The 17,339-nt window shown below is 51.0% G+C and overlaps 1 protein-coding gene across 1 annotated transcript in view; it reads left to right on the forward strand.

The window, feature by feature from the left end:
- Tgfbi (transforming growth factor beta induced) overlaps window positions 1-14,711 on the forward strand; it is a 30,319-nt gene extending 15,608 nt beyond the window's left edge. The window contains exons 6-17 of the mRNA XM_027409740.2: window positions 134-280; window positions 1,931-2,072; window positions 4,527-4,739; window positions 5,396-5,533; window positions 6,087-6,232; window positions 6,932-7,068; window positions 7,929-8,059; window positions 10,079-10,203; window positions 11,639-11,741; window positions 12,251-12,330; window positions 13,323-13,347; window positions 14,671-14,711. Of these exons, the coding sequence (XP_027265541.1) occupies window positions 134-280; window positions 1,931-2,072; window positions 4,527-4,739; window positions 5,396-5,533; window positions 6,087-6,232; window positions 6,932-7,068; window positions 7,929-8,059; window positions 10,079-10,203; window positions 11,639-11,741; window positions 12,251-12,330; window positions 13,323-13,347; window positions 14,671-14,711 (1,428 nt within the window). The remainder of the gene's footprint in view (window positions 1-133; window positions 281-1,930; window positions 2,073-4,526; window positions 4,740-5,395; window positions 5,534-6,086; window positions 6,233-6,931; window positions 7,069-7,928; window positions 8,060-10,078; window positions 10,204-11,638; window positions 11,742-12,250; window positions 12,331-13,322; window positions 13,348-14,670) is intronic.
- The last annotated feature ends 2,628 nt before the right edge of the window (window positions 14,712-17,339 follow it).

Here is a 17,339-nt window from a genome sequence, read left to right on the forward strand (position 1 = left end):
AAGCTGAGGCAAGCCTTGCTCCCAGGTCTTCTCTACAGACCCTCCTGCTTCACATTCTGCTCCTCGCCGGGGACCTGCTGTTTGCTCTTCCTGGAACCTCTTGTGTGACTCATCCTTGTTCTTCTCTGAGCAGATTGTAACAGTTAACTGTGCCCGGCTGCTGAAAGCTGACCACCATGCGACCAACGGCGTGGTGCACCTCATTGATAAGGTCATTTCCACTGTGACCAACAATATTCAGCAGATCATTGAGATTGAAGACACCTTTGAGACCCTTCGGGTAAGGGACTGCTGCTTTGAGTAGAGGCCCAGGCTGGGGACAACTGTCCTCCCCAAAGGGGCCTGGCCGGGTGTCTTCTGCAGGAGGGCCTGATGATGTCCCAAGTGTGGTGACATGGAGAAGACACTACTGAGCACTGAGCTTGACCTACTCCCAGAAATGCCCCTGTTGTAAAGCTTCCCTTTCTTTGTCTCTTGTGGATGATCCAGTGCTCAGTTACAGTAGCAGAGTTCTCTGTGCCCCGGAGGGTGGGGCCCTCATTCCTGATGCTCCCCCTACACAGGGCACAATTACAAGTCAGCTGGCATGTGCTTCTAGACCGGATGTCCCCAGCCTGGGGCCTCAGACCCATGTCTCCTAGGGCACAGACATTGCAGAGAGGCTGCCAGTGTGATTCAGGAGGATAATCCTGACTCCTGAGCTGGCTGCTGACAGCTCTGACTGAAGGAGTATGAACAATTGGAAAGGCAAACGGTTTCCGGTTGGCATTGGCCACACGTGAGGAAGTGAGCGCAGGCTGCCATGTCAGGGGTTTTGCCTGATTCAAGGAGAACTTCCTAACCACAGAGTACACGAGTGGGAGTGGGGCAGCCCCTCCCTGGAGATCTCCAACACAGAGACAAACACACACCAGCATGAACACAGAGAGAGAAAATACACACCAGCATAAACACAGAGAGGCCTTGGTGTTTGGGGAGAGCTCTTGGCTGGCTGTGGTATGGGGGGGAGCAGGGCTCTCTGAGGGCTTCTCCCTGCCTTTCTTCTGGGTCTTCAAGGGATTGTTACCCCAAAGTTGATAGCACACTCTTTCATTATCAGCACAAGAGTCCTACTGAGTAGCTTCCCTATACTGCTGGGATTCGCAGTGTAGCCCTGGAGGGAGGGATGGCCAGGGAAGGCTTCTTGGGAAGAAATGCTTTGAATAGAGAGGCCTGAAAAGTGAGAACAGCCCAGGCTGCTCAGCCTCACTGCAGAAGCACCGCTCCCTGCTCTAAGGAAGCCTATAGGAAGCCTGTGGTCTGAAGATACTGAAGGCCTTACAGACCAGGGAAGGCTCTCTATGGGGGAGCATCTCTGGCTGTTAGGAAATTGTTCTAGATGCTGTGTAACCCCGAGTTATGTGATCTTTACACTCCATAATCACTCATTCAGGATCACAATTAATTGTGGGGTGACAGTTGGGAGACATGTCGAGCAGGCTCACTTTCTTCAGGGGACCTGTGCCAAGGAATGACATTGTGGTCAAGGTTTGAAGGAATAGAAATCCAAGTAGCAGAGAGAGAGTGGGGGAGAGAGAGAGGAAAAGAGAGAGAGGGAGAGAGAGGGAAGGAGAGAGAGGGAGAGAGAGGGGAGGGAGAGAGAGGAAGAGAGAGGGAGGGAGGGAGAGAGAGAGGGAGGGAGGGAGAGGTGAAGGGAACTACTGGATAAAGTTGGCATGGAGTGAAGTCCATCACCACCTGGAAAATGGCCAATGTGGCTGGAGCACCGGCCCAGCCCTGTGGAGACCCTGCTAAGACAGAACTTCAGCCAGAGAGAGCTTCTCTCTCACTTGGGACTTCTCTAAGAGTCTGGAGTCCCCAGGGAAGGCATAGCCAGGGTGTGTGCATCTTGCCAGGTGAGCCTAGGAAACATTTCTCCTTCCCCACACAGGCTGCTGTGGCTGCATCAGGGCTCAATACCCTGCTGGAAGGTGATGGCCAGTTCACATTCTTAGCCCCGACCAATGAGGCCTTCGAGAAGATCCCTGCTGAGACCCTGAACCGGATCCTGGGTGACCCAGAGGCCCTGAGAGGTGAGCACCCTCGGCTCATGTTGCTGCTTCCTTGGAGCAGCCCACAGGAGCCCTGACCTATGCTAATGCCACAAATTTCAGAATGTCCACCACAACCCTGGCTTGTGTTCTTCCCAGTGGCCATGTCTGGTGGTGGCATCCTTCAACTGGAATCATCTTACTGACCTTTCATGTCTTCCTATGTCTGGCCAGAGACTTCATGGGTAACCAAAAATTCATAGTTAGGAATCAGTAGTAGTCAGTTGGTTTCCATTGCTGGTTCCATCTTTCAGCTCCTCAGTTAGGCCTGGAAGGTAGATTAGGAGTGGTCCCACTCTAACCTCACCTGACCCCTTTTAATTTTCAGACTTCTGAGGGTTCACTCACACTAAGCTGCCCAGTGAACCTCTAGACCCCGTAAAGTGCACATTCTTCCTCCTAAGCTTCACTAGGCATGGCTTCGTTTAAACCAACCTTGGCAGTGTACCATGCAAGATGCCTAGTGCTTTACAGACACCCTGTAAATTTAAACTCGTTAGGACTGGCGCGGGAAGACAGGACAGGAGGGCAGGACAGGACAGGAGGACAGGACAGGACAGGAGAACAGGACACTTCAGAGCACAGATGGAAGCCATGCCTAGATGAGAGTTGTCCTTTTAAAATATCTGTTCCGGGCTGAGAACTGGGGCTCCACAGTGAATACAGTCCAAAGTGTGCCTTCAAGGGAGTTAAAAGCTGGTGGGCAGAGGGCTTCAAAACAGGCTGTTGAGATATGGTCTGGTAAATGCAGTGAGGGAGGGAGGGGTTGGGATCCATAGCCTCCAGGGCTAGGAGACTCCCTGGGAGAGGTGTGGCTGCATCTCCACACATACACCTGAAATAACCAGATTGCAAAGAGCAAAGATTCCCTTTGGCTCACAGTCTTAGATGTGTTATTTCATGATCACGTGACCCCCGTGGCTTTCACACCTGTGGCTTTGGGGTTGTGTATACTAAGTGACCAAAAGCCCTCACAGTAGCCCTACCTTTTAAAGCTGTTACCACCCCCCAATAGCACCACCCTGGGGGCCAAGCCTTTGACATACAGGCCTTGGGGCGGGGGACATTTGTCATCTAATATAGCATGCATTAACGGATCTTTTGTGCAGAGCACATTTTTATATTCGTCGATATTAGAACTCATTATAGACTCCAGGTAGAGGCCTTTTGTTTACCTGCTTCTTCTGTGCAATAATCAGTTGGCTCAAATCAGGGGCCTGCCCTCTGCTGCTGTAGCTGCAGACTTGAAGGCAGACTTGGGATCTACATCCACAGTGCCTTTGCTTTGTGGTTGGCAGACAGGCAGGAGGCAGCCTGGGCTGGCATATCTCGTTTGAAGCCTGACTTCTGGTTCTATCCTTCTCACCCTTGAGTGGCCCCAAATTCACCCCAGGAGTGCAGTCTACTTCTCTAAGAAGCAGGGTCCCTCAGAGGCCTCATTCCTCTGGGGTCTTCTTGTCATTTGAAGACAGGGCTTACTATGCAGCCTAGGCTAGCCTCAAAGTCAAGGCAGTCTTGCTTCTGAGTGATGGGATTACAGGCATACCACCGTGCTTGTCCCTTCTCTGCTGACTGAGTAGGGTCAGTACTGGCTCTCAGAATCTTTTTCCAGCAACCTGGTGCCTCTGTTGGTCTCAGAGCTTCCTCCTCACTGTGACAGGGCAGTTTTTGTTCCCACACTCAAGGATAAATGGAAACTCACCCTCGTGGTGAAGCTGAGACAAAGGTCCCTGGTGACATTGGAGAGCAGTGACTGGGAACCTGTGGACTTGGGGAGGCATGCCCTTGACTGGTCCCTGCTGCTTCCTCTGCAGTGTCATGAATGAATGACTGGCAGCCTGTTAGAGGTGTAGGCACGGAGGCTTCGGCGTTTGACTGCCCCCACACATGCCTCCAAAGTGGCACCTAAACATGTGTGAGCAACTGGTGCAGACATCCCTAACGCAGATCCTGGCCACTAGTACCTTGGGGTAAGATGAACAGAGCCCAGAAAGCAAGACATACGGATAATTCACAGCTATCCTTGGGGGCAGTTTTCACCACGCCCTGCCTCATTCTGTGTCTTATAAAGGCCTAAGGCTCAAAAGACCCATGGTGGGCCTGTTGGAGGTTCCCCCTTTCCCCCCGCACATTAGGAAGCCCAGTGCTCATAAGCTGATGGCTGGTGTTTCTTTGTTGCACTTCGGGTCCAGGAGACAAGGCTGATCTCATCTGCTTACTCATAAGGAAGATGAGACTGAAGGAGGCCAAGGGGCTGGCCTAGGGTCCCACAGTTAGCTGATTGCCAGTCAGGGGATTCAAACCCAGGCAGTCTGCCCACAGAGTCCCAGTGGTTTTAGATAGCAGTAGACAAGAGACGGGGATGTGGTCCCTGTGGTACTCCAGCAAAGTCCTCAGCCACAACAGGCTTTAGAACTGTGTCCTGTTTTGCCACAGATCTGCTGAACAACCACATCCTGAAGTCAGCCATGTGTGCAGAGGCCATTGTCGCCGGACTGTCCATGGAGACCCTGGAAGGCACCACACTGGAGGTGGGTTGCAGTGGGGACATGCTCACCATCAACGGGAAGGCTGTCATCTCCAACAAGGACATCCTGGCCACCAACGGTGTCATCCACTTCATTGATGAGCTGCTCATCCCAGATTCGGGTAGGTGGACCTCAGGGGCCTCTGTCCTGCCCAGCTTCCTCCTCTTATAATACCTCGGGTGACAGGGCCAGCAATCTTTTGGGCCACTTCCTGCCCTTAATATAGTACACAGCCCTGTACCTATTGTGAACCTCAGGTGCAGAGGACCAGGCACTGTCCTCAGCCATCAGGGACATGGTAGGGCACCTAAGGAAGGAATGAGACCATCTTAGAGCTCTTTCTGGTCTACATCCCGTGGTTGGGCTCAAAAGGCCATTTTCTGGCATCACAGCATTTTCTGTCCTTAGAGAACCCAAGGCCACTGGCCCAGGGAAGATGACTGGATAGACTTTGGTTTCCATTCAGAAAGGAGAGAGGTTTTTTCTAAGGGAGTATCTTCAGAGGCAGCCTCACTGGCCACGCAGCCTCCTCCCTGTGGTCAAGCAGGCCCTGGCCAAGCCACCCTGGGGCCTGGGACAGTTCTTCCTGCTGCCAAATGTCTCTTACCTCCCTGCAAGCTAGGTTTTCTGATGACACAAGCATGCTGGGTCTCACTGTGTTCAGAGGACTGGTGACTCACGAGACGCAGTTCCTGCTAATATCTGTCCCATCTGGGGTGGGCCATGCCTTATGCACATGGCCCATTACCCTCTGAACTCCATTTCTCCTTCTTGTAGCCAAGACACTTCTTGAGCTGGCTGCAGAATCTGACGTCTCCACAGCCATTGACCTCCTCAGACAAGCTGGCCTCAGCACGCATCTCTCTGGAAAAGAACACTTGACCTTCCTGGCCCCTCTGAATTCTGTGTTCAAAGGTAACACGGGGAACACACTCTGCTGCTCTGTTGTCTCTGGGACGGCTGCCCCATCCCTACAGCACTGCCCTGATTTACAACGGCCTTGGAACCTTTCACCCACCATAGTCCAAAGCAGATGTGACTCCATCAGAAACTTTGGACTACCCATTGTTTATCTGAAACAGCCAAAAATGCACGGGGATTCTCTTCCTCAGAACTCAATATTTTGTGTCTTCCAGGAGAGTGGAGTAGGCTTCAGCTTTTTGTTTGCAGGGTCAACACTGGTGTATACGGGCAGAGGTCAGCTGAGCGCCATCATGGGGGATAGCGCTCTCCTCCCACTGAGGGCAGAAGTACAAACACCCTCCATATCTACACCTAGTTTAAAAAAAAACAAAAACAAAAACAAAAAAAAAAAAACAGATGTCAAATGTTAAGGAATTTTGGCCACCCTTGCTTTCCGTCTCCATTTCCAAGCCAAGGGAGGATGGGCTTTCCACTGTGTGTATCTCGACATCCACTTTATCTCAGGAGCCTGACCCTCTGGATATGTCCACCCCTTTGCTTGCAGATGGTGTCCCTCACATCGATGACCAAATGAAGACTTTGCTTCTGAACCATATGGTCAAAGAACAGCTGGCATCCAAGTATTTGTACCATGGACAGACACTTGATACATTGGGAGGCAAAAAATTGAGAGTTTTTGTTTATCGAAATGTAAGTTCTAGGTCCTAATTCACACCCATTCTTTGGCTTCAGCTCTACGAATTTTTTTTCTTTCTTTTTTTTTTTTTTTTGTCCTCAATAGCCAGGAACTTATGTAAGAACTGGCTTCTAATAAAGGGGAAGCAGTTTTTCAGTTTTTCTGAAAAGTACTTGATGCCAGACAACACTCCCTTCCCTGCAGGATTGGAGAATAGGGCTCAGTCCTAACTGAATTGCTGAGCACTGGGGCTACCTGGGATTCAACAGGATGGATGAGGGGGAGGGGAAGGGGGACTCTGGGTCCTCCCAGCCTTGTGTGAAGAGAAGCCCTATGAAGCTCAGCCCTCTTTGATACAAGACCTTCCCATATCAAATAGAAAGGACAGCACAAATTGCTCCTGGCCTGTGACCAAACAGGACCATTTGACCAATGAGGCTCAGTGACCAGTGAAATTAACCAGTCATGAAATCATCACTGGTTAAGTCAACCAGTCAGCTACCTCTAGTCTGTCCATTTGACCTTTGTCAGTGGGCCTCTTGTGAGACTGACACTGCCATGGAGTCCCTGTGTAATTTTATCAGAACCCCTGTGCCCACCCTTCCTTGAGGAACACTTCTGTGGGTGATCCCATTGCTGCTGGCTATGAACAACCTGGTGGCCCCTGCTGAAGGAGGAACCCATTTCCCCATCTCTCTCCCTCTTCTGTGCAGAGTCTCTGCATTGAAAACAGCTGCATTGCTGCCCATGACAAGAGAGGACGGTATGGGACCCTGTTCACCATGGACCGGATGCTGACTCCCCCAATGGGGACCGTTATGGATGTCCTGAAGGGGGACAATCGTTTTAGGTAACCCGTCTCATCCTAGGGTCACGCTTCTGCCAGGTGGTCATGCTGGACCTCGGCTCTTCTATCCTACTTCCCAGGGGTTGACCTAATGCTAGTGACAAACCGACATTATCATTCTTGGTTGGGGGTGTGAAGAGGATGAGGGCCTCCTTGAAGCCTTAGGATGGGAAGCAGGGCTTCTGCTAGCATTGTGATCTTCACATCCGTTGTTTTTGTTTGTTTTGTTTTTCGAGACAGGGTTTCTCACTATTGCTTTGGGGGTTGTCCTGGAACTCGCTCTGTAGACCAGGCTGGCCTCGAACTCACAGAGATCCGCCTGCCTCTGTCTCCCGAGTGCTGGGATTAAAGGCGTGTGCCACCAACGCCGGGCCTTCATACCCATTGTAATGGAGGGGCATTTTTATTACTACGCAAGGCTCTCTCTCACACCAGGAAGTCCCCAGTGAGCTAAGAGCACGGGCTTTAAGGACCTGTCCCATCTTCCTCTTTCTGCATTTTATTTATAGGCAGCGGAAGCCATCATGTCACTTTGCTTTCTCGCCTTGATCCCTCTGTTTCCAACTTGCTAGTTCTCCAGTGAGTGCTGTCAAGGCAAGGGTTTCCCCGGTAATGACTTCAGCCACCTCCCCAGGACTGGGAGACTGGGTGCTGGCTCCCCAGGGTCACACTCAGCACACACTGACTCAGCCAGGCTCTGGATCAGCCACAGGAGTTCTCCCCTTTCTCCTCCCTTCCTTCCCTCTGGCCATCTGCCCTGTGTATGACATTCGTTCTAAGTGAAGAGACATAGAGTACAGCAATCTCTCCTCCTGCATGGAGAGGGCACAAAAAGCAAACTCGTTTTCTCTGTCTGTCTACAGCATGCTGGTAGCCGCCATCCAGTCTGCAGGACTAATGGAGACCCTCAACCGGGAAGGGGCCTACACTGTTTTTGCTCCCACAAATGAAGCTTTTCAAGCCATGCCCCTGGAAGAGCTGAACAAACTCTTGGGTAAGAGCAATTTAAGCAGATATCCCCGATTCTCTGAAGTATCGGTCCATCTGGGCTATAACTGGACATGAGTGACACACTGCAAAGGGACCTGGCGATGAGGGTATTGTAGACTTGTGGGCAGGATTAAGGGGCCAGCAAACAGTGACAACAGTGGAAACTGGGGTGGGATGGGCTGAGGGCAGGAACCAGGGAGACTCAAGAAAAAGGACCCAGAAAACAGTTACGACAGGGACATGGCAAAGGGGGCCCTGAGTGTCCCACTCTTCCTTCTCTCCCTTGGGCCAGTTGACTTTCAGGTAGCTGTAGAACGGAGGTGATGCACTCAGTTTTCTTGGTCACAGTGCCAAGCAAAAAGAAATGAATCACTGAGGTGAGCTTTCCACCGGGGATCTGAGATAATAAACCCACTGATCTGCATTTAATGACCTCAGAGATAAAAAACAAAAAGACAACTAAGAATGTGGGTGAGCTCTGGGGTGCCACTGGACCTCGCTGAGCCTCAGTTTCCCCTTTAGAAAAATGAGGTTGGCAACAGCCCCTGACTCACTATGAGTGTGGCACACAGGACAAGCCACACATGTTTCATTAATAGTGGTGATGACAGTGCGATGGGATGGGGTGATGGGCTTTACCTCTGATGCATCCCCCCCCCCAGCCAGGTGAGCCAGAGGAGGAAGAAAAGGGCGAGGAGAAAGCAACTTAGGCAGCCTCGGAACAGGTGTTGCTTATGCCTTCCATCCTGCGGCAGAGTGGAAGGCTCAGGTTGCGGTTAGCAAGGAGCTAAGTTTGTGTCCTGTTTAATTTTCTTCATTGCCAAGCAAATGCCTGTGTCTGTAGTGCTGACGCAGGTTCCCGGAAAGAGAGGAGAAGTTGTCTGAACATAAATGTCCCGTCCTCTCTCAGCCCTGTAAGACTGGAATACTCTCCGGGTGGCCTGTGCCTGTTCAAATTCCCTCATGTTCAGCTGTGTGAGAGTCGAGGAGAGGTGTGGGAAAAGTTTCCTCAATAACCCTCAAGTCCTATGGGTAGAGCAAATGACATCTGGGAGAGGAAGAGTGGCCCTGGGACATGTCCCGGACACGAACAGGAGGCCCTGACTCCAGGGGAGTGGCTTGACTTTGCACCTCTGGGCCACATATTTGTGGGAGGGGAACTCTTACCTACTTCAGTGTAGATGTTTGGGGGTCCCTCATAGGTGGCTTTATCCCCTAGCACTACAGAAATGTGTTGATAACCAAATGAACTCTCTAGAAAGTTTGAAATTTTCCTCTGGGTTTCATGGTCCTGGGAACAGCTACCCATAAGCGCTGGCGAAATAAACCATTGGCTGTCTGTCTATGGGAGGCTCAGAGACCAGGGGGTAGCTGGCAGATTTAGGTGCTGCCTCTCATGTAACTTGGGAAAGACATCAGATGCCTGTCCCAGTTGGCAGAGCAACTGACGTGATGTGTGAAGGAGGAAGGATGCTGTGGAGGGAACAACTGCCTCCGCCCTGACCTCATCGGTTCCATGGCTCCCCCAAGCACAGCTGCTCAATCTTTCAAGCTCTCCCTCCAGGAAACGGCCATCTCCAGCAGAAACTGCCCTTGAGGGCATAATGTGTAAATATTTCACTACTGTGTTATAGTCAGCAGGAGCCATGTCAGTGATGAAGCATCCCAGATGCCGGCGCTGGAAAGGTCCCTGGCTTTCCAGGCAAATATTTAGCTCATGGAAACATGAGTCACACACGTAGAGGAGTATAGATTAACTCCTCAGCTGCCATGGAACCCTGCCTAACCCAGACGCCTGCTGGCTACAGGGCCAGGTCACAGCCATGGCTGGCTGCTGACCACTGCCCATTAGGCGGATAGTTCGTTATGGACTGTGCACACAGTGTGTATTCTGTATGCACTTCTGCTTGTTCAGAGAGTTGTCCTGTGCAGGAGAAACCACCGCTATCCTCTCCCGTCTATCAGCCTCACCAGTCACCACCACCCCTGTCCCTAACAGTGTCTCCCTTCCACAATTTTCCAGCAAATGCCAAGGAACTCACCAGCATCCTGAAATACCACATTGGCGACGAAATCCTGGTTAGCGGAGGCATTGGGGCCCTGGTGAGGCTGAAGTCTCTCCAAGGCGACAAGCTAGAAGTCAGCTCGGTGAGTGTGTCAGGGGAAGACGGGCTGTGTGCTGCTGTGAAGTCTGTAGGGCACTCCTCACCATGCACACAACTTTTAAGATGCTAACTGAACCTTCCAGGGTGTTTTGTCCAAAGAAAGAGAGAAAAGAGAAGAAGCCCTTAGGGGCAACAAGAAAGAGTACAGTTAGATGTGAATAAGAACTTCCAGGTATTCAGGTCAATAGGGCATCTGATGTGCACTGTGAAGAAGCCCTTTTAGAAAATGGGAAGTAGTTAGTTGCTCATCTTGAGAGGTCAGTCCCTATCTCCCTCCCCAGTCCAGTGCCCAAAGCCAGGCACTCACGGAGCTGTCCCATGACTGGTGTCCTAAGAGGCCCTTCCATCCTGACACTGCTCTGGGAACCATCTCTTGCTATGTGTTATAGCACCACTCAGTTTTGGAGCTATGTTCAGAATGTTTCTACCTTGGAAAAAGAACGTAGCCATCCTGACTCAGCAGAAGCTGTCCCTGTGGAGAGAAGCTGGTGCCTCTCTGCTCCTTTCTCTGGATCTTTGTTGTCTCTTACTCACCAGTTCCTTGGAGGGCATGAGGAGGATGCGGAAGGAAGCCTAGGAGAGATCTGCTTAACTTAAGGCCACTCATGGTCTCTGGGGGCTAAGTTTCATGTGTCAGGATCCTGTCTGTCACAGGCACATGGACTGTTCAAGAAAGCGTTCACCTTGAAGGGACCCTTCCCACCCATGTAGCTTCAAGAGGCTCTATGGCCTTTCAGACATGTCTACTGTAAGGATTCAGGCATTTTTCTGGCCTGCCCCTGTCACCTGGCAGAATGCACTCAGGCAGTGCTCTGGTCAGCCCAGGGTTCCATAAGTACTAGTCTGCACGCAGGTGCAAAGGACCCCTTTAAAAGACAGACCCCGCCCACTTATGCTCTCTTTCTGTTTCCCTCTCTCTCTCTCTCTCTCTCTCTCTCTCTCTCTCTCTCTCTCCCTCTCTCAGTCCTGCTGTTCCCCTGGGGCAGACAGGACTCTTCCTGTCTCCCTCTTCTCTTCTGCCCTCTCTCTGCCTCTGTGTCTCTTCACCTCTTTTCTCTTTCCTTCCCCCTTCCCCTTCCCTCCCCTTTCTAATAAAACTTGTCATTTAAGGTCTATCCGCCTGGCATGTTTGTCCCTCCACCTGGGTCACCCTTGCTGGCCATGGAATCTGCCAAGGTTCCTCAAGCTTTATTCCTGTTACGAGACAGGCTCCCTCCTTGCCCCCCGGGTGAGGGCAAGCAGCCTTCTGATTGCACTGAGCCTACATAAGGCAGTGGAAGTCTGCAGAGGACAAGGGCTGCCACTCACCAGAGAAGCCCTGTCACCCATGCACAGAATGGGTGTGGGGTCAGCAGGTTCGTGGTGAACAAACGAAGCCAGCAGGCTCCACGCTTAACAACTGTTGTCTCTTCTATTAGAAAAACAACGTAGTGAGCGTCAATAAGGAACCTGTTGCAGAAACTGACATCATGGCCACAAATGGTGTGGTCTATGCCATCAACAGTGTTCTGCAACCGCCAGGTGAGGCCCTAATCTGTGGTCCTAACTTAATGGTGCCCAAGAGTATGGCCTCCCTGTGGCTGACTGAAAAGTGAGTCAGGAGCCACAGGTTCGAGGTACAGAACTTGGGGGCATACTTTTTAGTGAGTTGCCTGCTGCCTCACTCCAACTTTGACATTTCCCAGCTTATATATTTACAAGGATGCTGGTGGCAGACGAGGCCCAGATATGTATGTGTATGTGTATGAGGACACACAGAGAAGGCCAGGCTGTGTTTACATGGGGACACTGGTGGCAGACAGGACCTGCCTATGTGTTTACATGTGGATACTGGTGGCAGACAGGGCTCAGCTGTGTGTGTGCATGGGGACACTGCTGGCAGACAGGGTTTTGTTGTATATTTATATGGGAACACGAGTGGCAGACAAGGTCTGGCTATGTGTTTACATGGGGACAGTGGTAGCCGACAGGGCCAGCTGTGTGTCCAATGAAGTGCTGGTAGCAGACAGTGGGTTTTCTTTCCTTTCTAGCCAACCGACCACAAGAACGGGGAGATGAGCTGGCGGACTCTGCCCTTGAAATCTTCAAACAGGCTTCAGCATTTTCCAGAGTACGTGTTCTCCCACTAGTCAGCCGTGGCTGGGTAGAGCAGCCTTGGGATCCACCCTGCCAATGGAGGCAGCACTCCCTGAGTTCCTGCTGTAGCAGCCTGGCTGCCCAGCCTCAGAATTAGTCTTCCATTTTCAGAGGCTCACCTGTCCTCTGCAGTGTGTGGCCCCTGCAGTGTGTGTGGAGCTGCTCTCCCTGGCCTCAGCTCTGCCTGCCTACTCCAGAATCTCTCTCTTCCTGAGCTTCCTTGAGGGTCCCGGCCAGCTTAGGGCATGGTGAGGGTTTCTCCGAGTCAGATTTAGCACGTTAATGGTTAGTATGTTACTAGAGCTCTGCTTTCAAGAGAAGAGGCTTCAGGCTAGAGTCCCGACCCTGGAGGCTGGAGTCCTGACCCTGGAGGCTGAAGGGCTAATGTGTCCCTCCACTTTTGAACAGAGATCTCCTCCACAAGAGCTCTGAACTCTTACTCTTGGGAGATGCTCCAGCTGACACCCCCCCCCCCCGCAACCCTAAGCTTTGGTATCAGTGGAAAAGCCTACCTTGAGGTCTCCCAGGAATATCTATCCTCTATATAACACCCTGATTAAAAGAGGGCTTGTCCAGCCAAGGGCCACTGGGCTAACTGAGGAGGCTCTTCGGGGCCCGTGGGTTCCACTTTCCCCTTTCTCTCCCCCACCTCAGCGTTTTTTTGTTTTCTTTTTTTAAGTGGAGATGGCAAAGTGCAAAGTCCTCCATATGCAGGTTCAGTGACAATATGTACCAGGAACCTGGCGCTTTCGGCAGGCATGTATGGCTGCAGTACCTCTCTGGAGGATTGCCACAAATTCCAGACCAGCCAGGGCTACATAGTGAGACCCTTGTCTCAAAAGAAGACAAATGAAAGAAGGAAGGATGGGGAGTGGACAGGGAAGGAAAGATAGAGACAGAGGGAAGGAAAGGAAAAGATGAATGAAAAAAATAACCTGACCTGCGTTTGTTTGTTTTTTCTTTCAGTCTGCCCAGAGGTCTGTGCGGCTCGGTAAGTGTCTGGGTTTGCTGTCCTGTTACGATAAATCTTTCCGCCAAAAGCCACCGAGCCCCACTGCCACGTGTGTGCTCTACGCCAGCCGCCCGCCCAAGTTAGGGCCTCAATTAATGCACAGAGAGACTTGTATTAGGTTCAAAGCTGCTTGGCCAATGACTAGGATTTCTCATCTTTTAGCTCAGTCTGAATTATCATAAATCTATATATTTTATAAGACTTATCTTTATAGATGATGCCTTTTGCTGGCCCCCTCTCTTGCCAGTGGCTCACATCCTGCCGCTGGAGGATGTGAAGGGGAAAAGGGGACACTGTCCCATCTGGGCTAGTGAGCCCATCAGTCCCCAGCAGAGCCAACCTGCCACCTGTTATCATGTGCTGTAAAAGAAGCCTGGTCCTCAGGGTCAGAGTAGCGGGGTCAACTAGGAACAGAGAGAAAATTCAGTTTCCTTCTTTGTAACATGAAGATAGTGGGGTCACAGCCAGTCCATGTGGACATGGCTCTGGGCTCAGGGAGCCTGGGAATTTTGCACAAGGCTTGGCAGGCACCCACACTGAAGATCTCATTCCAAGCTGGTAGATGAAGAAAAGTCCAAAGCATCAACCACCGAGCAAGACACGAAGTTCCACAAACCCAAAAGCCTGCACTGTGTACCTGAACAGGAGGAGAACACGGCACGCGGCAGAGGCAGACCTCATGGCTTCTGTCCATGAGATTCTGAAGCTGGGCCTGATGGTGCATGATCTTGGTAGTCTGAGGCAGGAGGACTGATAGGCTGCACAATGAGTTCAAAGCTATCTAATCAATCTAGTGAGACCTTGTCTCAAAAGTGAGAAGTGAAAAGAGGGTATGGATATTGCTCAGTGGTGAGAGCATTTGCCAGCCATGCTTGTGGTTCTAGGTTCATCCCCTAGTACCACCAAGACAAAAAGACTAAGAGTCCCAGACAGTCGGTGGCACACTAGACAAGTGACATACCAGACAGACGGTGGCACACCAGACAAGTGACATACCAGACAGACAGTGGCACACCAGACAAGTGACATACCAGACAGACGGTGGCACACCAGACAAGTGACGACATACCAGACAGACGGTGGCACACCAGACAAGTGACATACCAGACAGACAGTGGCACACCAGACAAGTGACATACCAGACAGACGGTGGCACACCAGACAAGTGACATACCAGACAGACGGTGGCACACCAGACAAGTGACGACATACCAGACAGACGGTGGCACACCTGACAAGTGACATACCAGACAGACGGTGGCACACCTGCATCTTACTGGTTTTCATGTCTCTCATTTCTAGCTCCTGTCTATCAGCGGCTACTGGAAAGGATGAAGCATTAGCAGGAAATCCAAGGAGGAAAGTGCTGCGGCAGCTCCCTGCCAGTTTCTCTCAGTTTGCCAAAGAGACTATTGAATGTTTTGAAACCAAATATCACACTTCAACATACATGGGCTGCACCGTATTGAGATCTGAGCCTTGGATGGGTAGGGAAGGGGTGGAGGAGACGAGTCCTTTTAGCTTTTGATCCCTCTAAACGTAGTCGTTGACCCACTGAAAACACAGATCACCTGACTCGGGCTTCCAGAAAGGATGTCTCCAAAGCATGGGCTTTTCTGACTGTGCAGAGGCCCTGAAACAGGGAGCTGCAGCGCTTCGGAGCTCGCAAATGTGAATCAAGCAGTTGCGCATTCTGGAAAGCCCTGGCATGTGTCTGTAAAGCTCTTGTACAGCTGGGGAAATGCATCACTATAAGCTATGATCGGAACTGTTTCTGTCAGTATGTCTTGTATCCACACATGGCTTGGATGCTTCTATATGGCCCTGCCCAGGTAGAAAAGAAAGGGTATATAGAGCATGTAGAGTATAGATTCCCTGAGTGTGATGGAGCCGTGGTGTATTTGTAATAATAAAACCAAAGAGATATATGCCTGTGTGCTGGCTGGGCGTTGGGGATAGGTTCTGCTCCTTGGAGCCTGCAACCTCATGTCTGAAGTCCTCCCAAGAGCAGTTCAGCACGGAACCCTGGGGGTGGTTATTTGGCACAGTTCCAGCAGCTGGCCCTTGGATGCCCACACACTTGAGCGGGAGTGAACCTAACCCTTGGCTGCACTTTTTTCACCTGCTCCTGGGTTCTCGGCTCTCACATCGCCCAGTACTGTACCCCTTCATTACTTTGAAACTTCCTTCCAGGAATGAGATGCCACCTTTGTGTTGTGCTTTTGATGACTTGATCTTGCCAACATAGAACCATCATTCAAGGAATAAGATGGGTATTCCAGGAAGGGAGAACATTGGTAACAACAACAACAACAACAAAAAATAGCCAAACTGGGGCTGGAGCCCATCTCTCAGTTCCAGAGACCAACGTCTGACAAGAGAGCTGTCTGTATTTCCCAGGCTCTGCCTCCTGGGCCAATCCATTTTTAGCTCTCTTTCCTGCTCTTTCAGCCTACACCATCTAGACTGTGTTCAGTACTCCAGGATCAGTACTGTGTGGTTGTGGTAGTGATTTATAGACTTCATAGACCTGTGTAACACGGTGCTGACCTGCTTCCTGGGTTAGACATTTGTGGATATGAGGATAAGGTAAGACATGGTCTATAAAGTACCACAGTGTCGGATCCATGTTGTTGCTGTGCTTTCTGGGGTGCTCGAGATCCTTGTATCTATCACTTGGGTCTTTCCTGAAGGTAGCCTGCATCCCTGGAGAATGGTATAGCACTGTCCATCCACATCCTGCTCTGCTGTGGTGGCTCAGGTGGAGCACTCTACACACACACACACATACACACACACACACACACACACACACACACACACACACACACACACACACACTAATGTCCATGGTGGCTCACCCCATCAGGTGAAGCACTCTACACACACACACACACATACACACACACACACACACACACACACACACACACACACACACTAATGGAGCTTAAGAATAACACCAGTCGATTCTGGGACCAGGATGATGGACAAGGCAGGAAGGCTCTTCTTTAAATACTTTGGAGTTTAGAGAAAGATAAGATATTGTCTCAGTCCACTAAGATTGATTGTGGAGAGATGGCTCAGTGGTTAGGAGTACATGCTCCTCCTGCAGAGAACCTGAGTTGGGTTCCCAGCGCCGGTGTCCTATAGCTCACAATCACCCATAACTCCGGCTCCAGGGAGTCCAATGCCCTCTTCTGTCCTCTTTGGGTACCTGCACCTGCACTGACATACCCCCACATACCCCCACACAATTAAAAATTAAATAAATCCTTTAAAAAACATCACTCACCGCTCATGTACACAGATATCTTTAGAGGGTCACACGCAGTCATCCTAGGCCCTGAGTAACAAATATGTCTTTGTTGTCATGAAGTCTCCCTGTGGGCAGAAAAGAGAATGACTACTCAGCTAATGGCACTAATGGTGACACCTTAACTCTGTGACAGATAAGGAAGGAATGAGGAAGTCGGGGTGAGAGGAATGGATAGCCTGGAGCAACCAGAAGTGGGGGTACTGAGAGGCCACGGTGACTACCTGTAGAGTTTGGGGTGAAGGACTCGGAGACAGAGTGTTGAGAGTGAGACACAGCCTTGTGTGTGCACAAGTCCCAGCTTTCCCATAGTTCCGGCCTGCTCATCTGACCTCCTGGCAGTTCCCTGGCCTGGCACTGTGATGAACTTACTCTTGTTGGATGTCCTGCAGCTGGACTTCACTTTGAGTACCCACTATCTCCAAGGCTCCAGCAGAACCCAAGGGGATGGTTATCCTAACTTTTAAACCCCATTAAAGCTTAAATAAAACTCTGTGCTGGTGGCTCAGCAGTTAAGAGCACTGGCTGCTCTTATGGAAGACCTAGTTTTGGTTTCCAGCTCCTACAAGGTGGCTCACAACCACCTGTTATTCTCAACCCATGGGGTTCTGATGCCCTCTTCTGACCCCCATGGGCACCAGGAACACATGTGGTA

This window comes from Cricetulus griseus, chromosome 3 (genome assembly GCF_003668045.3).
Source record: "Cricetulus griseus strain 17A/GY chromosome 3, alternate assembly CriGri-PICRH-1.0, whole genome shotgun sequence".
NCBI classification, from domain to species: Eukaryota; Metazoa; Chordata; class Mammalia; order Rodentia; family Cricetidae; genus Cricetulus; species Cricetulus griseus.